The following is a 23,345-nucleotide window of genomic DNA, read 5'->3' on the forward strand; positions in this document are numbered from 1 at the left end:
AAAGTTTTATTTCTCTCCCCTTTTTCAAGCTGCAGTAACAAAATACACTATTACATGGATCATTTGCTAACAAACTGTTCCCGCAATGATTCACATGTAAACTTTCAGCTCTCGTTGTTCGCCACAGCGCCCATACAACACTGAACATATACATGTCTCCACCGATAATATTCATGCTGATCCGAAACGAAACCATCCTATTGGCTCCCGCTACGCTGAAATGCTATTGGTTATTCAGGTTTCGGGCCGAGCTGTCTATAAAGATAAGTGTTAGGGTGCTGGCACTAATAAGAACTGCGTTGTCACATGCTGTGTTTTTCTCGTGGGCTGCTGACTAGTGAAGTGTCCAGTTACGACCGTCCGGGAAGTCTATCGACTTTTGTGGTCATGTAGAGTACTGAGTTGTGGGCGAAGCCATATTTGATAGGTTTTTAAAATACTATGATGTCCTATGAATATAGGATGCTTCAAATATTGAGGATCTTTCGAAAACGCGTCGCTGTTGGTAAAAAATTGTTATAATTAAATGTAAGGTAAAAAGCAGTTAACGTCTTCACGGTGCTTAAATTTAAAACAAAGTAATAAACTGCAAGGTGGCTAGTGGTTATGAAAATGAAACAAGTTGGTTCGTCGGTTCGCATCCCGCGACATGTACATTATTTCCCTGCGATTTTTTAACGAATTATAGGACCTTATTAACTTAATGAAAGTGTGTTCTGTAATATTTGATGTTATATACATACACGTGCTCTCTCCCAGGTGTGATTTATAATTGCCAATAATTTGCAAATGAAGCATGAAACACGCAAATACCGGTGACTGTTCGAAATACGCTGCTCATCTGGCAAAACATTGTAAATATCAGTCAAAATAAAATAAAAACAGAAAGGACTGATACATCTGAAAAGGAATTAAAATATAATTTAGTCTCAACCGTCTACGAAGTATAAAAGAAAATTTACAAGGTAGTTTTCTTCGGAGACCTCTTTTCCAAACAAGGGACTCTTACAGGAATCTACCTGCAGCTGGTTTTTCTGGTTGTTTCAGTTACTTTCAAAAGTGTGAAGGAAGAAGTTAATTTTTCTCGCAGTGAATTGTAATTCTTCGCACAAATTAGTACATCCTTCACATAACCACCACACTTTAACCTTGGGGAAACTTCTTGATATGTACTTTTCGTAATACATAATTACGGTATGTAAATAAAGAGTATGAAGTTGGCAGGTTCTCACTTTCAAATAAAGAAAAGGTACGAATAGTTTCCAAAACTGCAACAAGTGTACCTATTGATGATATGATTGCTGCTTTTATTTGTGAGCACTAATGGCTACTACAGTCACAACGATACTCATTATTTACAATTTTTTACGAGTTCATAAGAGTTTTATGGTAATAATACAGTCATTATTCTAGTGAGCAAAGCACGTATAAATCTGTATATGTACCTACACAAATTTAAGTTACGTTTATGGTCTTCAAATGAGTAAACAGATCAATTAAAACGAAGTGAATAAACGTGTCAAATCTACTAAGATGAGGAAATGTGTGACTTTATCCACTGGTATGCAGCCAATTAAACCGTTTCAATTTTTTAACATCAATGAGAGAGACACGGTGATTGGGTATTTGTAGACTATTTCTGAAAAGAACTTAATTTTGTCATTACTTTCATTCTTGGAAAGAACTACGTACTGAAAACAGCAAGCAGTCACGCTGTTTCTGATCGGTAAACTGCTTACTAAAAAACGTTCGCTAGGTGGTAGCATGTATCGACACGATGATGGTGCCAACTCCCAGGTGAAATCGTGAGGCTGTAGGCACAAGATGGACGGCCTTTAACCGGAGCCTCACAGCGCTCAGACTCGATACGACCAGGAAAGTCGATTGACGTCACGACGGTAGAAATTACGCTTGGCGCGTCAGAGTGACGCCACGGAGAAGTGTAGCCGAAGAGAATCTAGCGTTATCCTTTCTGTGCTGAAGGTCATAACGAGACCTCATAAAATTACGGTAATCAACTTATCAGGCTGTCCATTATTTCTTTAAGAGTGATACTAAGCTTTCCGCACAAGCATGCCTGTAGAATTAGCCATTATTAAGATAGCAGCCCACAATTCTTATCCTTGATTCTCTTTACTAGTCCCTTTCAGTTGTCGATCAGTTGACAGGGAACATGTTATCATTGACTGCAGTTTGATTTTGTCCTGATGTCATCAAAAGTCTTGAATAAATCTTCTCCGCGAGTCTTGCCTTTAGATTGCTAGCAATTCTTCCCTATATGTTTTGCTTTCAATACCCAAAAATCATGCGAAAAGTTGATATTTGTTCTTCATCAATAATGTCACATAATTCATCAAGAGCGACGGCATAGTAAGGCGCTTTCTGCATAAGTTCGAGAAAACTACCTTTACCGTCAACAACCAAATTTTTAGTTCTTCTTGTATTGCTTCCTGCAGTCAATGTAATACCTTGAATTGTGGTACCAACATCCTTTTTCTCCTCAGAATGTGCTGCGGTCACTTCCAGCATACTTTTTTTTTTGTTTTTTACTGTCTCAGGGTCTGAAAATGGCTTCTGGTGTTTATCAGGCGTCCAAAACACGCGTAATGCTGCTTCTGCAGATTTTTCTTGGCCGCTCATATAGCACTTTAGTAAGAAGCCGCCTGTAATTTTTCTTAATGGTGCAAATGGTTCTGAGCACTATGGGACTTAACTGCTGTGGTCATCAGTCCCCTAGAACTTAGAACTACTTAAACCTAACTAACCTAAGGACATCACACACATCCATGCCCGAGGCAGGATTCGAACCTGCGACCGTAGCGGTCACGCGGTTCCAGACTGTAGCGCCTAGAAACGCACGGCCATTCCGGCCGGCAATTTTTCTTAATGAACTTCACTACCCACAGGAAAATTGTTAATGGAACTGCTGGTGAATTGTTTCGTAGTGTCACTTTAAATTGGCTCCTTTAACAAGAGCGAAAATTTTGTTACATAGAGGCAAACTGGAATTCCAGGCCTATTGGGCAACGCAAAACAATTTTGTTCAGTTCACCCAATCAAAAAGTATTCATCTTTTCATGTGATATATGTCAAAGAAAATTCGCATTTTTTCTAGACACAATCCCACATCACGAAACTTCCATAAACTCATAATGCCCAACACAAACTATAGTCGAAATGTATTCACAGTTGCGAATATGGGCAACCATCAGCTGTATAATGGAATGAAGACAATAAAAATTTGTGCCAGACTGGTACTCACCCTAACTTCCATATGTCATCAACCACGTGTCTACAACCTGTACTCATACCTCCATTATGTATATTCCTGTACATGGGAGACATTTTACTCAAAAGTCACTTGCCTGGTGTTAGCATATAAATATGATGTGTTATTCCAAATTAGGATGCAGAGTTCCTTCAGACATACATGCATGTCTGAAGGAACAGGCACTGTGGTGACTACGGCCATTAGGAAACACAAGGTGGAATCCAACATTTTTGGGACTGGTGCTGCCATCTGGAAAGTAGGAGTAGTAGACTTTTGCACCACTAGGTGGCAAGAGCTGCATATCTGATGAGTCAATGTGTGGAGTGGCATTCAGTTGGGAGGATGTGTTGCGTGTCCACAGTGATTTCCGTAATACTCTGTGTTTGATGTGTGGTGATGTTACGATGGATCCGCTAACAGAACAGTGCGTGTGTATCAAATTCTGTGCAAATCTCGGGAAAAGTGCTACGGAGACCCTTGCAATGATTCAACAAGTGTTTGGGAGCACAGAGCATTATCCGTACGCGTGAGCTTGAGTGTCACACTCAGTTCAGGGCCGGCCGTACAGGCGTCAAAGATGATGCTCACACAGGAAGGCCCGTTAGCCGCACAACGCCAGACATTGTTGCCAAACTTCAACAATTGGTTCGTCCAGATATCAACATTGAACCATTCAAGAACTTGCAGATGAAGTGGGTATTGATTATGGGACATGCCAACATATGTTGACTGATGAATTGGGCATGCATCGTGTCGCCGCAAAATTTGTGCCAAGGATCTTGACTGCCAATCAGAAGGCACAGCGTGTTGAAATGTGCACAGACCTTCGTCAGACTGCATCTGGTGATTCAACCTCCTTGTCACAGGCTATCACTGGCAACGAGAGCTGGATTTACGGTTATGACCCAGAGACAAAGCAACAACAGTCCCAATGTAAGAGCCTCCAAGACCCAAAAAAGCGAGACAGTGAAGAGCATGATCATCGTTTTCTTTGATACCAAGGGAATTGTGCACAAAGAATTAGTCCCACCCAACCAAACAGTGAATTCCGCATACTACTGTGATGTTTTGCGACGGCTCTGTGAAAACATGCGGCGGCGATGGCCCTAAACTTTGGTGTCAAGGGAACTGGCAGCTGCATCACAACAACGCGCCCTGTCACACGTCCTTGCTCACCAGGACCTTTTTGGTAAAAAACAACATGGCGTTTGTACCCCACCCACCGAACTCGCCAGCTTTGGCACCTTATGATTTCGTGCTATTCCCAAAACTGAAACTCTAGTTGAAAGGCCGTTGGTTCAACACTCTAGAGAGGATTCAAGAAGCATCGCTGGCGGTGATAAACACCCTCAAAGAACAGGGCTTCTAGAAAACATTTGACCAGTGGCAGAAGCGATGTGACCGGTGTGTATGTGCGGATGGGAACTACTTCGAGAGTGATTGTGACCATTAGCCCAAAGGTAAGGTTTTTAACAGATGGCAGCACCAGTCCCGAAAATTTTGGATAGCACCTCGTACATGAAATGTATTCAAAGTTGCAGGCAGTGCAATATTATTTTTATCCATCGACACAGGGCAAGTAACTTTCAAGTAAAATGTCTGCCATCACTTGTCTACTGAAATGCGCAGGGCCTCCGTTGTGCTGAAATTGAATGGGATGATGAATAGACATGGAAACATTGTTCAGTATGTCTGACCGAACTTCTCACAGGAGTACCAGATATGTGCAACAATCAAGTTGCTCTGGGAGAATGTACAACCCTATTATACAGTCTCTGAGGTTGCCAACCCTCTCGTGAGCATAACATTCTCTCATAGTGTTTGTGACTGCCAGTTCCTATGTGATCACTGATCCTTGTTGTACATCCAACATGCCATGTCATTTTGTAAACTTTTTTTTTTTTTTTTTTAATCACCCTGTATAAAATGTAGATAGCTTTAGTCCTATCTACTTTTTGCGCTGGTGCCTTCATGGTGTTGCAATTTTAATATCCATCAGTGTACTTCAAGCAGTTAGAGAACTGAATTGTGGGGGTTCAATCTTGCACCTCTTAGTAATACAACCAAATGTTTCTGAAAAGTTGACACAGAGGAAGAACTTAGTCACTCCAAAGCACTGCTTAGCAAGAGTAATATAAAGCAAAGTGGGGAGTATCCATGCAGTGAACAGCAAATATTCAACTCTAAAGACAAAAGTGTGGAGGAGAAATTGATAAAATTCAAAAGCATTATAAAATATGTCTTAGACTTGTACGTGGCGAGGAAGGTTATGAGGGAAAGGAAAGACCCAATGTGACATAAAACCACGTTAGAATGTTGCTAAGAAAGCAAAGAGAGATTCATCACAGAAAAGTGAAAGCTGGATAAAGCCAGAATGAGTATAAGGAGTGCAATACAAGAATCGTTCAGTGAATTTGAAAGTGAAATTTTGGCATCTCATCTGACGAAAATTACAAAGACATTTCAATATTATGTAAAATCAGTAAGCAAATCAAAATCAGTTCGGTTGCCCAGTGACCATACTGGAAGATGGCAGAGTGAATGCCAAAGTACTGAATTTAGTCTTCTAAAATTGTTTCTCTGTGGAAGAATGTAATGGAGTTCCTCCTTTCAATTGTCACACAAATGCCAAAATGGCAGTTATTGAGAGAAGTGACTGCACAATACAACGTCAACTGAAATACATCATGAATGGAAATGCATCTGGACGAGATGAGATTCTAAAGAGATTATGTGAAGGAACTTGGTCTCCTTCTAACATCAGTTCATTGTAGTTTGTCAGAGCAACAATGGGTACCAATTGACAGATAAAGTGAGATCATTACCATTTTCACAAAGGATCATCAGATAAATGTATACATCAGTCCAGATTTGTGACTGGATTATGGACTTATTTGCAGATAGAACTCATCATTGTGTTTTTAACAGGGTGAAATCAACACACATAAGGTAATTTTGGGGACACTCCATTTGAGTGTTACTGGGCCATTATCAATTGGACAATGTCATAAGCTCCACAAGGCTGTTCACAGATCATGCTGTCATCTATAGGAAGGCAGAAATGTCAAAAGACTGTAGTGAAGTGAAGGAAGACCCACAGAGGATCAACAATCGGTGCTGGGATTAGATGTCGAACTTAATTGATAATAAATGTTAATGTACTGCACATAAACAAATGAAGAGATTCATTAGTGTTTGAATATACCATTGACAATAAATCACTGGAGATGGAAACCGTAAAATGATTACGAGTGCAGATCCCAAACAACACAAAAATAAGAGAAACTAGGCCTCATACGGAGGCTTGGCTACAGTTATTTTTCCTGGGAATGAAATGATACTGGCAGCAACGATACCCTCTGCCACATATTGTGAAGTGGCTCGTGGAGTATAGATGTACATTTGAAAATCCTTACTTGTGATCTTGTTACTTTGTGCAACTGCTTCCACCTGGTGCTAACAAATTTATAGGCAAGAATGTGTGTAAATGGGTATGGCCTGTCTGTTTTATTTCAGTCTGGCCAGATATAAGGAAGACATGTTGAAAGGAATTGACAGCACACTTAGCATGGGATAAATAAAGGAATGACAAAAGGGTAAAGAATAGTAGAAAGGAGAATAACATCTTGCATACCAAAATTGTGAACAATGTGGAAGTAATTTGATAGAAGTGAAAAAGCTTTCACCAATAAAACAGCTCTATTGGTATCAGGTATGTATATGTAAATAAAGAAGTAGTTCTTGAAACAATACATCTGGAGCACAGCGTTGTACAAGAGAGGAATGTGGGCTGTAGGAGATCCAGAGATGAAGAAAGCAACAGCATTTGGAATGTAGAGGTACTGAGGCATGTTAAAAATTTGGCAGACAGATAAAGTACAAAGTGTAAGATTGGAATAGGGATTGGTGGGAAAGTAAATTAGGTGTGATCATAAGTAAGGAACTCTCCGACATGTGCCACAACCTGTTTAGCCAAAACATTCTGTACGGCATGATGGAAATTTGAAGCCTGGTCTTCCCAAATGAGAGTCCAATGTCTAGTTCTTCAAATCTGATTCTTGTCAATAACTGAAATTTTAGTTTGGCAACTTACACACAGCAGAAGATTTCAATTCAATGACAGACTTTTTTTCCTTCACTTTGAAATATAATGCGTTTTTAAAGGGGAGGAAAAGAGCTGTGGCCCTATTCTGCTGCACCAAAAATACATTCAGTCTATAATGGAATGTTAACCAACACAGACATCATTTACTATATAAAAGACTGCTACAGATGAAAGTTCACGGCAACAAATTTAACTTAACACCTTTGAAATACTTCCACTGCACTCAAACACATTTGCAAGCAGATTATGTTTCATGTGGTAGTTAAACAACATCCTTAACATGAATAATAATAATAATAATAATAATAATAATAACCATCATCATCTATTTAATGATAGAATAATAGAAGCAGTGCATGCTGTTAGCAAATCAGTACTGTCCAAATGCCAATGAGGAAGAATATTTATATGCAATCTGAAGAAAATAGGTAATACAAACAATTTACAATAAAATGATTTTAGCAAGATTAAAATGGATTACCAGAAAGCAAAACATGCATACCGGATCATTCATTCATACACAAGGAATTACCACAAGGGGAAATGTGAGATACTGTTCCATCATTAAACTGGTGTGATTTAACGCTGATATGTCTAAAATGAGAAATATTGTATGTTTTGTTGCTACTCTGCTTTAGTTTTCCCAGTACCTTAGTAATAACTGGATCATGTATAGAAAGAAGTAAGGTACAATTTCCTGAGCACCATGCCTTGCCGTCAACAGATATTTCTTGGATGACATCCTCTTTATCAATGAGTTGCAGATAGGTATGTGTATGTGCGACTCACCATCTCCGCTATATGGTGAATAGCAATCTATCCTTTTCACAATTTTGTCCTGGATTCTCCACTGTTTGACTTATTATTAACAGTCAGATATAAAAGTCTGTTGATTGAAAGAAGGATAATTAAGATTAGGCTTCACTGTACCACCAACAAGAAGGTCATTAGAGATGGATCACAAGCTAGGTTGGGGAAGGAAATCAGCTGTGCCTTTTGCCTTTTGATGAAATCATTACAAAATTTACCTTAAGCAATTTAGGGAAATCATAGCAATCCTAAATTTGAATGACCAGATTGGGATTTCAGTTGTCATTCTTACAAACAAGAGCCCATTGTCCTACGATTTCGCCACCTCATTTGATATGTGCTTATCAGCATGTGGTTGACATTCAACTGACTTCATAAGATTTTAGTTTACTTCTCTTACAGTATGAATTATTGAACATGTGTTTGTTCTTAAGTGCATGAAAAAGTGTCTGCTTTTTCACTGTACAACAGTTAACTAGTACTTGTGCCATAACATCTGTATGTAAATAATATCAATTCCTTCTGTATTCATACCCAACAGTTGATGATGAATTCGTCCCAAAATATATCCAAATGTTGATGAATAAGATATTGGTAAAGCTATAATGTGTTTGCGAAAATGTCGTTCATCAAAGGGAATAAGGAACCTAATTTATCAGAATGCCACGCCAGCTACTCCATTTCAGGATTCTTGTAATAAACAACATCATGAACAATGAACACTCAGTCTTTTATTCTTACGTGTCCACTATTGTACAGCACTGAGACGTGGTGATTCAAGAGATCAACATCAGACCAATTACACAAAATGTTCCCAGCTCAGTTCAACTCCATTTGACCCTATGATTTTCCCCCTGGTACTTGGCACAGTTTTCACTTCTGGTTATACTTTGTGTCTGCAATTTGCACAAGGTTAATATTTCATGTTAATTATAGGTCCTTTATAAGTTAGATCAGCAGGTTCATATGTCTAGGTAGGTACTTTACATTTAGCACACAAATTGGAGGAAATCACATACTAAGGCATTATCAGTTTCATTCTACTTGTCAAATGATGTTCCATTTTGGACTGTAAATGTCTACACTGTGATGACTGTACCTCAATGCCCAAGTTGTATCCATACACTACACTCTTTTCTAAGTTACAAAGCTGTTTAAAACACAATAAAAACTTGAAATGTATTATTTCCTGTATGTCCTGCATATCTCTGGTCAAATTTGATGCTATTTGCTAACCAAATCTCAGCATAAATTTCCCTAGTACTCTAAAAATGTCTAAGGTTTCTCTCTCAATTTGATACATCTGCTTAACTTGTGCTCGTTACAACACAGCAGTTACCATTCCCGGGAGAGGGGGAGGGAGGGAGAGAGGGAGAGTAGAGGGGGGAGAGGGTGAGGGAGAGAGAGGGGGGGGGGGGGAGAGGGAAGGAGAGAGAGAACTTTTTGTTAGTAAATGTGTGATATGTATATTTGTATGTATGAATATTAAAGTAAAGCCTCATGGTTGCTCAACTGAACAGTGGCAGAGAAGACATCTATGTCATTATTTACTGAACTGATCAACAGGGAACACAGTACCAGTAACTCAGTTTGTAACAGCAGTATACTGTTCTGCTCTCTGGCACTTCAGATAAAAGCTCAATGCAAACTGCAAAATCTGTGATCCCTTTTAGGAACAAAATCTATTAATGTTTTGCTCCTTCCGTCAACTGTGTGAATGTATTTCACAAAGTCAGTGTGTTAATTTACAAATATCCAATGATATTCATTTTAAAAAAGTTTTTTTTACTCTTGTTTTTCAGACATAGGTATACATACTGTGAGGCATGTTAAAAAAAGTATGGGTACTTGACCAACAAGCTGCTTTTTTGTTTTTTGAGGTGGGGGGGGGGGGGGGGGAGAGGAGATGCCCTGACTGGAGTGAGCATCACAGGAACATGTTAGTATGTAAACTCATGTTTTAGTGTACAGTGGCGTGAAAGATGCTGGTAAGAAATCCTGCCAAGTGAAGACATGTGCTGTGATCCCCATCCTACTCGCAGGAGGAATAACACCTATCGAAATTTTTTCACAACTCAGATAGTTTATGGTGAAGGTGTTATGAGCAGAATGAATGTGTTTATATGGTGAAGTGTGTTTAGTGAGGCAGAACAAATGTTCATGACAAACAGAGAAAAGGAAGACCTCCCATTCTGAGTGATGAGTTGGTGAAAAAAATAATCTAAGAAACTGTTCGCGAAGACTCCAGATTGACAGCGCGTGAAATTTCTGTGATGTTCTCACAACTCCCGAGATCTATCTTATACAAGACACTCATAGAAATGCTGGGATGCCGGAAACTGTGTGCAAGTGGGTCCCAAAACAGTTGACAGCGCAGCAGAAGAAAATTTTGGTCAATAGCACCCGCAAATTTCTTGAGCGACTTCAATTGGAAGGTGAGGATTTTCTGTGCTCTATTGTGACTGGAAATGAAACATGAGTGGCTCACTACATGCCTTAGTTAAAAAGTCAGTCATCACAGTGGTGTCACACCAATTCCTCATCTGCCAAAGAAATCAAAACCACAATTTAGGGGGAAAAAAATCATGCCTTGGTGTTTTGGGAACAAAAACACATCATTTTGGTTGAATTTCTTCCTCGTGAGGAGACCATCAATGCATAACAACATTGCGCAACCCTATAAACCTTAAAAGGAGCATTCAGAATGGTGCTGATGAGAGAAGTCTGCTTGTTGCAAGACAATGCCTGTCCTCAGACAGCCTTAACCACCAAGGTGCTCTTAGACTCATTTGGCTGGGATGTTTTGAACCATCTACCATATTCCCCCGACTTGGTGTCTTCAGATTATAATCTTTTTATCTCCCTAAAGGCACACATGAACTGAATTAAATTTTCCACTGAAAAACAGGTGCAGAAAGAGGTTCTGAAATGGGAAAAGAAGCTGGTTGCAGAGTTCTTCGAGGAGGGCATAAAGAAGCTTGTGCCACAGCTCACCACATGCACTGAATTGGATGGCAATTATGTAAAAATATAGTCAACAAGTTATCAGCAATAACCTGTAATTTTTTTTCAAACATACATTCCCCCCCCCCCCCCCTTCCAAAAAAAAAAATTAAAGTCTAGTACACTTACTTTCTGAACATGCCTTGTAACATAATAAATCAACTTTTAAAATACAATAGGGAAATTGTACTTGGTCTATTACTGTAGGGTTGTTCTTCCAATAAAATCATTGTAAATTTGAATAATTTCTACACAAAAAACACAATTTAGTCCAAAATATCTAATAATACAATGGATTCCCTTCTGATGTATTTATGGGATACGCAGAATGCATGTATTTGTAAATCTGTGTATTTCAATTTTTGTTCCAGCTTCATATAACATATCTTGCCTCCAAATAATGCTGCCAACTTAGAAGATTCTGTAAAGTAGTCTAGTACGATATTTAAGTAGAGTAACAAATCAGTCTTTGCCTTAAGTGACAGCAGCTGGAATCTCTTCCTGTGCACTTTGAGAAATTCAAACCGATCATTAAAGCTCAATATTTATTTATTTAATTTTTTCTTATACCGCTTTTGATTATGATGTATTAAGGTATCTTGAAATGTTTCCTTAGTGGTGGTGAAAGTATCTCCATCCTCCATACTTTTCTCCTAGTTTTAATACAAATGCATTGCCCTTTTCTTCTTATTAAGAATACTTCACAAAATTGTTACAGGTCTATGGAGTTTTCAAGTTAGTTCATTGTGCCCCAATTACAATTTCTCAGTAATGGCTCAATGTAACAGCAGCAAAATGGGATGTGTAAATGAAAAACTTCTCTTACTGGTACAAAATTTAGTGCAGTCTCAGTTAGTACTTACTTACGTTTATTCAGCTTTCTCTCCACAGTTGTTCCCTTTTCCTCCAGAGGCCTAATTTCTCTATATCAAGTGTTTTGAGTCACTCTATGTCTGCTCTGAAATGGAAGGGCAGAACTGAGAACTGTGAAATAAAGACGGAGTAGGCAGCACTGAAAGAAAATGGGCAGTTATAAAAGAACTTTAAGGAATTATACGGAATATGACTGCGAATTTTTTTTCCTTTTGTAGTAAAAAATTTGATTACGGATACTACCAAGCAGTAATAAAGGTTTATGGGCTTAAGTGCACAGGAAGACATATTCCAAAGCTAGTTTTGTTCATCGAGAAAGTCACTGTAGACAAAAGATTTACACAGTTTTGACCAACATAAGACAAGAATCAGATGCTGCTTTCATTAAGGAATCATTTCAGCAATCACTATCACAGTTGCAATAGTACATCAAACTTACAATTTCATTTGTTTTAATTTATCAACACAACTCTCATTCACATGATGTAGATTACACACCAAGATTTCAGTCAATCTTAATTCGACAAAACAAATAAAGTATGTTGGCAAGACAGTGCAACAGAATAAAGAGTGAAGCCCGACGACAAGAAGGAGTAACACAGGGCTAAAAAAATTGAAAGACTAGATTACAATAGGAAATTTCTGCTGATATATCTCGTCAGATGGGAAATTTTTGGCCAAACAAAATGGCTTTGGAGCCTCATCAGGATCATGGGTCGGAAATTGCTTTATATGATTTCTTTCTACATCCATTACAGAGAACCAAAAGGTTAAGCTCGAAGACTATACACAAATAACACACTGAGCTGAAAGATTTGTTTAGCAGCTACATGGAGACAGTTTCAAAGTGTGGCATTTGTAGCAGACTCAACATTTAACTTTAAAGATAACTGTGCTGAAGAAGCTAGATGGCTATATCGTGTAACACTGACCTACTTCTTTCGATAGTAAATCAGGAACTTATTGATTACTATTTGTGTGTAAACAGCTAACTAATAATGTAATACTTCACTTTCGCTCTAATCCCAACTTCAACTGTCCACCTAAGTAGTTTCTTTTCCTCCCGTAGGCTACAGTATTTGGCATTATTGAAGACACAACTAAACCTGAAAAACCACTGAACCACTTTAGAAATTCATTAACTGAATCATTCCTACCGAATGCTGTATCTAGTTGGCAAACTGAAATGTGTTCGTAAGTCAGCATTAACTTAACTATGATGAGCTCAATATTCAACAGTACAGTGATATAAAATGACACATGCCTTATTAAATTAAGCTGTCTCTGTTGAAAGTTCTCAGTGTTTCCATAAAGCATTACACATTTAAGTCTTCTCCATCAACTTTCTGTCAATGTACTAACCTATTATTTTTTCTCATCTATTGTACAGTACTGATAATAGGAGGACATTCTTACACGGTTCCTCAAAACAAGGTCATGCAGAGGTACAGCTGATTAATTCTTTATTGAAATGACACAGACAATCCACAAATGTCTATGTTGACAGATGGCTCCTGTAAGTGCAGTGTTCTGGACAGTACAGGAACAAGTGCTTTTGTTAACAGTGTAAATATATTTTGGGACCCAAGGCGAGATGCAGCCACCAGATACATACCATATTGAGTTAAGCAAGTCCTATTCATTAGATGTTAGTGCCCCACATGAAGTCCTCATAAGTGTCTAACATGGATGAAACTGTGTGGAAGTTGCCAGCTTCACATCTAAGAAGCCAAAAGAAATCGATATCATGTTCTAGTTGTTAATTAAAAGTGTCACAACCCACTGCATGGTGTCTCCTAAGAAAGAGTATACTAGGTTAATTGCAACAACAGATTAAGAAAAAGTATTGCCTGCCTTCTGATCTAAATGTTAAACATATTACTACTGCCATAATCTTCAGATATGGGGCAGACAAAATATGCATGAACTGTAGGTCATGAGCAAGATACCAAAGATGAATGTGTTTTATGTGATACACAGATGCTAAGTGTAGTGGCCCTTTTATTTTACTTCAGATTTTCAAAGTATATTGACTCTTCTGTGCCTTAGATGCTACTGTCACTGGTCTCATCTGCCTGTACATAACAGAATAACTTATTCACCAGCAGGAGAAGGTGTTTTTTTTTCCAATTTTGTCTTACTACATGGCTATACTCTTCCTCATTGGCACCAATGTGTTCATGAACCCCCGATTTTACTCTGACATCCACAATCTCCTATTTTAACATCCGATTTCTTTTTGTGGTATTACATCAGGTATACTGTGTGCATGGCCCAGCTTGACCACAACAGTTAGGCGATTCAAATAAATGCACCTCTTACACTGTAGAGTGAATAACTGATGATATGTTGGGATGAGCTTAGGACGAAATGGACTACTGTCCAGACATTTCGCATGCCACAAAGCACTCTCATATGCACACCTGCAACAGACAGATGTCAGCACTTGTGGTGTCAAATTTGTAAACTGCTCAGAGATACATGAATCCTATGGGTTGAAAACTTATTAAAATGGTCATCACTAGAGACTACTGTGGATTGTGTGCATCATTTAAATGAAGAACGAATTCATATTACTGTTGCATCATCATCTTTGATAATCTTCTGTTTTGGAGAAAATTACAGTGAGTCCAAAAAATCACACATTTTCATCAAAAAAATTACAATGACGCTGAACAGCCCTAATTCTTTGACTCAACTGATGCTGCCAAGGTACAAGTCTCAGGACAACAACAAATCTATGTCTTGAAATATCAATTTACTCACCTCATACTACTTCTGCAACACTTATACAGTTAGTTTGATTTGACTGTCATCTGTTAAATAGCTCTCTGCCATTATTCCTCAAATTTTCACTTCATGAACTGGTACCTATATTTCTGGAGCAATTAGATATCAACCTTCAATAATAGCTGTTTTGTAGGAACAGTTTCTTAAGCTGCTTCTTTATTACAATAGAATTTAATTTACTTTTCCACACAGTTGTTAGATCCCCAGGTTTCTTTACTTTCAAACAATTTCGACACACCTAGACATTTTATAGAGACAAGACCTCTCATCACATAAATTGTCTCTCTCTCTTTCTGTGAATGTCATATTTTTACAGCAAATAAAGTTTCTTATACAACAACAAAGTGAACACTTGTCAGCTCGGCAGAAAAACTATATATATATATATATATATATATATATATATATATATATATATATATATATATATATATATATATATAAGAACATTCTTTCTCAATTCACTATTCAAGAATTTCTTCAAAATATGCTGTCACAACCTCTTCACTAGGCCCAAAATGTTTTCCAGTGACCAATATCTTTATATGTGGCTATAAGTTAGAGGCTGCCGAATCTGATGAAAATGGTGTAGGTTCCAACAACTTGTTCTTCCACTTCCAATTCCCCTCCCCCTCTCCCCCATTCCACAAAGAATGTTTTTCGGGAGGCACATCATTCTGATAAATATTCCCCCTCCTTCCCCTTCTGCAATCCAGTCTCTTTTAACATTGTTTTCCATCCAATTGGTCTATGAGACTTACACAGTATTTACCATTACGTTTGCAGGGTAATCCATCAAAAGAATTACTTTTGAGCATCAAATAATATTTCACCATACAACATTTCAGAAAAATGAAAAATTGACTCTCCTTTTTTGGTTCCACGGGCTTCCACCTCAAAATTTCTAACAATTCTAATTGTTCTTTTGTTTCGGACATGAAGTGATGGTTCCACACCTCATCCCCCATAACAAATTAATGCATAAAATCATTTTTCTAATGTTTAAACGTTGCTGATAAATTCCTTTTATTCATAGATAGTCTGCCTTTGCAAATAAATGAGAGACAGTTTGTTTATTAATTTACTTTCTATCATCATTCAATAAATGTTGCACCCATATCACACAAAGCTTCCTCTAATTAATGTTCCAAGTAAAATGTGGCACAGTCTTCACTGTGATATGCATATGGCATCAGCTATTTCACACACACTTCATTGCTTATCTTGCAACACCATATTGAGAACTTCCTCATTTTCTGCAGCACATTTTTGATGCACTTCACATGCACCATCTTCATGACAGTTACAGGCATATTTGAATTCAACTGCCTATTTCTTAACTGGTGGAAATGAAGAAGCACACTTAGGGCTTTGTCAGCTTTGGATAAATTTACACTGGTGGCAAAATGTTCAAAACACAAAATTTTATTTGAAAAAATGGACACAACATACCTAATTAAAAAAAACCATATAAGCAAAATTATTTGGCAGCTCAAGTTGACACTTGATTCACAACAGTACTTTGCACAACATGTACCCAAAAAAAAAAAAAACTTCTAAATTTCGTTGGTATTCTATGTCATCTCTGTGCCAGTCCAAAAACTTTTACCTTGTTCTCGTGTGCATGTTCTCTGAAATATGTTTCTAGCTTCTTAATCAGTGTACCTTTCATGTAATAAGACTTTTGTCTTCAAAGTTAACAATAGCTGACACTATGTCAAATTACGACCCAAAACATTAAAATACCTTTGTGCGCATATACATTTTGTACTTTCCACAGCCTTAAGAAAGTTAAAAAAAAGTCCTTATCCAAAAACTACCTTGAGCAGTTAATAGTGATCTGACTCATGAAGGTAACATCTTAGATCTGCTGGCAACAAACATACCCAAACTACTCTACTCATGAGAACACAGCAAGTACCACAGCCCGATTTCCCAGAAACTTCGCTAAGTGGAAAAGGAGTCAAAATAAGTGAACACATGTCTTAGCTTATCCGTAGATCTTCAACCGTTTCAGAAAAATTGACAGTCAAAGTTTTCAAGCTCCTGTGCATGCCTTTCACCGGGTGATATCCTCAGACAAAATGGTGGCCCAATAGTTAGGGTCACGACTTCTTAATTTATGCGTCCCACGTTCGAAATGCGGTTATCCTCTTTATTTTTATTTTTGTTGTTCATTTATACACCTGTGTCTGTAGAAAGTTACTACAAAACATTTTCCAGTGTATACTGATGAAACATTGTCCCTATTCGTCTACAAATTGCTTATCAGATGAATAAAAAGAAAATTATTTGAAATTGTTTTCAGAGAAATTCCAGCAGCTTATCTTGATTCATAATGAACTGCAAGCGCCATTTTGCAGAAAAGTGATCAGTTCTGCATGGTCTGCTACAAAATTATTGCCAACATGTGGAATATTCACCAGTGTTAATGATGTTTCTTTCTTCAGTGTGAATTATACGAAAACTGTCACTGTGGCAAACCTGCCTTTGTGCAGTATTCATGGTGTTATGAATGTCTGTGTTTCAAATGTTTCCATGATTGGTATTGTCCAAGGGAACACATAAATTTTCCTGAAGAATAAATATATGAATAAAATGTAAGAATTAATATGAAAATGAAATATCAGAATATGAGATTTAAAAAGCACCATATACATATACATTCTATAACAAATATGTGGCACTTACTGTGAAGCCCAGTTGTAATTTCACATTTAATATAACACCCTTGTACCCACTAATTTGACAAGAAACATTCATGTAGTAATCTTCTACGGACATAGAAAATAAGTGAAAACAATAAAAATAAAATAAATAAAAACAATAATCAGGCTTCAAACAAAGGGCGCAAAATTAATAGGCCACAATGCTAATCATTGGGCCACCACTGCATCTGACGATATCGCGCCACAAAAGACACATGCAGTACCTCGAAATCTTGGAATCTTTGACCGTCATGTTTTCAGAAATGGTCAAGTACATACAGATAAGTGAGACATGTGTTCACTAATTTTCACTCCTCTTACGCTGAAAGAAGTCTGTGGAAATCGGGGTACGGCACTTGCCACATCCTCCTCATCAGTAAGTGTAGAACAGGCATTCAGTGATCATAAAACCATTACAGCATCCCTGAATACAGATGTAAATAAGAATACAAAGACAGGTAGGAAGATCTTTCTGCTTAAGAGTGAAAAGAAACAGATTTCAGATTACCTGAGCAGTCAGCATGAAAGTTTCATCTTCAGCACTAACAAGGTTGAGTATCAATGGACACAGTTCAAAATCCATTGTACAATACACTTTAGATATGTACATCCGAAGCACAGTTGTGAGGATGGAAAAGACCCACTGAAGTTCAACAGCCATGTTAGAAAGATGCTATGAAAGCAAAGAGAGGTTCATCAATGAGAGGAAGCCTAACAGACAAACAAACAAATGAATGTAGTCAAAATTAGCTAAGCAGGGTCATGAATGAGGTGTTCAATGAACTCAAAAGTAAAAATCTGTCTACTGACTTGACAGAAAATCCTGAGAAGTTTTGGTCTCATGTTATATCATTACACGGATGGAAGCCATCTTTACAGACACTCTGGGACAACAATCCCCCTGAACAGACAATGACACCGAAAAGTCCAAAATACTAAACATCTTTTTCTACAACTGTTTCAGAGTGGAAGATCACACTGTAGTACCTCTTCAGAGGCAGTGGTGGCCCAATGCATCTGAAGAGATGGTTAGCATTGTGGCTTATTAAATCATTGCACGAATGACGAAATGGCTGATACCAAAGTGACCATAGTATAGAAAAGCAAATGAAATCACCCAACAGAAGGAATGCCACTGGACATGACAGGATACCAATAAAATTCTACAGATAGTATGCAAAAGAACTTGACCCTCTTCTAGCAGCAGTATACTGTAGGTCTCTGGAGAAGAGTAGTGTTCCTGATGGAAAAGGGCACAGGTCGTTTGCATTTTCAAGAAAGGTCGTCAAATAGTTGCAAAACCTATAGTCTGTATGTCTGACATTGGTTAGTTGTAGAATTTTGGAACACATTTTATGTTCACATATTGACATTTCTGGAGACCAAAACTCTCCTCTTTAGAAATCAACATGGGTTCTAAAAACAATGATCATGTGAAACCCAGCTTGATCTGTTTGTCCATGATACCCAGAAGGTGGTACATACTGGTGTCCAGGTAGATGCTGTGTTCCTTGACTTCTGTAAGGCATTCGATAAAATTTCACACTTCCACCTAACTAACAAAATGTGAGCATACAGAACATCAGGCAAACTGTGTGATTGGCTTGAAGAGCTTCTAGCAAACAGAACACATCATGTTATTCTCAATAGAGAGAAGCCTTCAGATGTAAAACTGACTTCAGGCAGGGAGTGTTATAGATCCATTACCTTTTTAAACCTGCAGAGGATCGGCCCTTGGTCAGGGAGTGGCAATTAACCCTCAAGAGCAAGAAATGTAATGTATTGCATGTACTCAAATGGAAAGACCCATTACTATATGATTACACAATTGTAGAAAAATCACTGGGTGCAGTTACTTGCACAAAATATCTAGGAGTATGCATATGGAATGATTTAAAGTGGAATGGCCTCATAAAACTAACTGCAGCAAAGGAAGATTCCAGACAGATTCATTGGAAGGATCCTCAGGAAATATAGTCCGTTAACAAGGAGGTAGCTAACAAAACCCTTGTTTGACTACTAGAAATGAAATGAGCATACGGCATAGCTGGCCGGGAGGCCCCATTCGGGAAAGTTTGGCCGCCAAGTGCAAGTCTTATTTCAGTTGACACCACATCGGACGACCTGCACGCCGGTGATGAGGATGGAATGATGATGAGGACAACGCAACACCCAGTCCTCGGGTGGAGAAAATCTCCAAACTGGCCAGGAATCAATACTGGTCCCACTTGCATGGGAGGCGAGCACGTTACCATCCAGCTAAGCAGACAGACTGTTTGACTAGTATTTGAATACTGCTCATCAGTGTGGGATCCATACCAGACAGGATAGATAGAGGAAATGCAAAAGATCCAACGAAGAGCAGCACATTTCATTACAGGTTCATTTAGTAAGCACAAAAGCATCATGGAGATGATCAACCAATCCCAGCGGCAGATACTACAAGAGAGGCGTCCTGCATCATTGTGTGATTTACTGTTAAAGTTCGGACCCCGTACATTCCTGGAAGAATCAACAAATAGATTTCTTCCTCCTGCATAAATACAACAAGACCGTGAAGATAAATTTAAAAGAGATCTGATTCCACACTGAGGCTTACCAGCAATTGTTCTTCCCATGAACCATTCGTGATGAACAGGAAAGGGGGGGAAATGACAGTGGTACACGAAGTACCCTCTGCCACACACTGCAAGGTGGCTTGTGGAATGTAGATGTAGATAAAGTAGTGTTATTAATATGAAGCTACACTTATATTATGAAAAATAAGTACAATTTTCAACATTACAGTAAAAAATACATTATTGTGTTCTGTTTAACCTCATGTTTTCTAAAATCTATTTTGTTTTGAAGTAAAGGAAACAGTAAATCAATCATTAAGTGATATAATTAGCAACTAAGAACTTTTCATCTCATTTCACTCCCAATCTCTTCTTTTCATGTAGCCTTAACCAATAAAAAACTTACCTTGTTCTGTACTGGCTCAGGGACACATGTCACTTGTCTTGGTTCATATTCTTGAAATATACGTAAGCATTCCTTAGTTACATCATCTTCATCTGTGCTTGAACTGTCTTCATCACTAGCAGCAGAATCTACACCAGTTTCAAAATTTTGTTCTTCAGATATTCTCCCTAAAACAAAAACAATAATTTTATTATAGAATAAATTTACTGTACAGCAATAGCACAGGATCCCAATAAGTCATAGAATATCATTTTCTGGATGAAAATGATGAGAAATGCAGAGAGAGAGAGAGAGAGAGAGAGAGAGAGAGAGAAACATATTAGTCACAGTCTTACAATGAAGCAATGCATCACAAACCTCCATGAATTCTCTGTCAGTGTCTCCTGAGCCCATCAAATAATCTCAATTATATACACCTTTTCTGTATCTGCAGCAGCACTTTCGAATTTAAACAAATCTATGCTACAACTGGTTCAATACTGTGCGCCATAAATTTATGACTTAAACAAATGTATCCAAATGAAGGGACTACAACATAAGTTGTAAGCCAACAACTCATGTTCAGTTAGAAGCAATCTCAAAATACAGCCGTAAAACACACACACACACACACACACACACACACACACACACACACACACACACACACACACAGAGAGAGAGAGAGAGAGAGAGAGAGAGAGAGAGAGAGAGAGAGAGAGAGAGGGAGAGAGGGAGAGAGGGAGGGGGAGGTGGGGGGGAGAGAGAGAGAGAGAGAGAGAGAGAGAGAGAGAGAGAGAGAGAGAGAGAGAGAGAGAGATGAGGAAAAATATTCCAAGGACCGCAATCTGCTACACACAATGGCCTTTTATAACTTGAAGTTAGAGCTGTTAGCAAGATAAGCAGCCAACATAGACCATGACAACATGTCCAAGCAGATGTGCCCCTCTTTCCTCGTGTGTTATGCAGGCCCACTAGAACATTCACAAGCTGTCTTTAGATTTCTCTATTTTATGTAATTCAGTTGCATTGCCATTTTTTGACATATGAGCATGGGAAAAACCATTTTCTGTTTTTAGCTCAATGTGTGAGAAAACTTTTTCTTTGTTCTTGAGTCCCCTTTGTATATCTATATTTTACATTCAAAGTACATGTTCTTTCTCACATTCCACATTTATGGTAGTGTGTCCCTTTTCCTCTTTCAGTCAGAAAATAGTCATTCTGATGACCCTAGTTTACTTTCATGACACACTATCCAGCAATTGTTTTCTACACAACAAAAGCTTCTGTTTTAGGTTCTTATGACTCCATACTATGTATATATTTGTCAGTTATGATGACAAAGTACCTTTTTCTTTATTTATTTAAAGGCTTATCAGTGCTGCTTTGTGTTTCAATTGCTCTAGTTGGGCCAGCTTTTAAAGAAAACTTTTATATTTGCCTTTTCAGAATAGTTCAACATGTATGCATGCCAACTATCCTTTACTCCATTCCTTAGAGTGCTGCACAAACACGTTTCTCTATTCTACATGACACTATTGTTTGCGTTCATAATTCAATAGCATTCTGTCATTAACCACACCATACAGTAGTAATGTATGCAACATTTGTCAACATATAAGTTAACTAACCAAGAAACGAAACTGGTGTAAAATAAAGCAGACAGTACCAAAAGTTGTGAAACTTGTGAGAAGTACAAGCCATTTTCAAAACAACAAAGTACCTAAGTCTGGATCCCACTGATATTAATGTATTAAATTAGTGTTCTTTTCTTAGATTCTTTTAATGGTCAGACCTCTTAATTAATTTCACATTATTCCACTTAATGGGGTAAGAGTTAAAAAATTTTAGGGCTGCAAATCTCACCCATTTCTGTGTCATATTAAGACTGAGTGATCAATAATGTAAGTCATTTCTCCTCCTAGTATTATATACATGAATGTTGTTCTTATTCTTAAACTGTGATTAATTATCAGTAACTTCCTAAGGGAGCAAATAAACTGAGAGGCAGATGCTGGTGTACCAAATTGCATAACAAGGATCTACATTGGACATCATTACACATTTCTGTGCAGCAACACTTTCTTCTTCAATGAAGACAACAGTGAATGAGAATATAAAAAGTAAACCACAAATTTTGAGATTTTCGTTTCCCAGATATACTTCTGTTATACAAAAGTTGCAAAGCTCTGATGTTTAAGACGACAATCTATAACATGTTATATCCAGTTCAGATTCTTATCAATGTAAACATGTGGGAAATTACAATATTTTGCTATAGTGATTAGTTTCCAATGTTGCGCGATCAGGTCTTGAGCAGTACAGAATTGCATGTATTGTGTCTTATGTAAGTTAAAAACTACACCTTTAAAAATTTCCACACCACATCTGGTGAACAAACATAAAAGAAATGTAAATTTCTTTGTTGTAATAATGTATATTAATACTCAAGCAGGCACACCACATTTTCATTAGTCGAGTAGGCGTATGAGATTTTTCATACCCCACAAATTAATTAACATAACACGGTCTCAAACTCTGCAAAAATGGTGTTTATTTTGCGAATACTGTTACTGAGCATTTTAATTTTTTTTTTTTTTTGTGAACCTGTTTGATTATTTGAAATTATTTAGATAACAATTTAAATATATAATAAAAAGTTAATACAAAATGTTTCACTTGAGGTTTACTTTATTTTTCAGTTTAGTGCGTGGCCCCTACATTTTAGGCCTCATGAACATAAGTCACAGTCAAACTAAGGACTTAGTCATTACAGTTATTGCAACTGTAAGCAATTGTCAAATGTTTCTTACAAACTTTTTGCATATATTACATATAATGG

The 23,345-nt window shown here is 37.7% G+C and overlaps 1 protein-coding gene across 1 annotated transcript in view; it reads right to left on the bottom strand.

Annotated features, from left to right (window-relative positions):
• Nucleotides 1–23,345, bottom strand: part of LOC124555203 (RNA exonuclease 1 homolog) — a 221,774-nt gene that overhangs the window by 128,627 nt on the left and 69,802 nt on the right. Inside the window, exon 3 of the mRNA XM_047129048.1 lies at nt 20,525–20,691. Coding sequence (XP_046985004.1) covers nt 20,525–20,691 — 167 coding nt within the window. The remainder of the gene's footprint in view (nt 1–20,524; nt 20,692–23,345) is intronic.

Source organism: Schistocerca americana, chromosome X (assembly GCF_021461395.2).
Source record: "Schistocerca americana isolate TAMUIC-IGC-003095 chromosome X, iqSchAmer2.1, whole genome shotgun sequence".
NCBI lineage: Eukaryota > Metazoa > Arthropoda > Insecta > Orthoptera > Acrididae > Schistocerca > Schistocerca americana.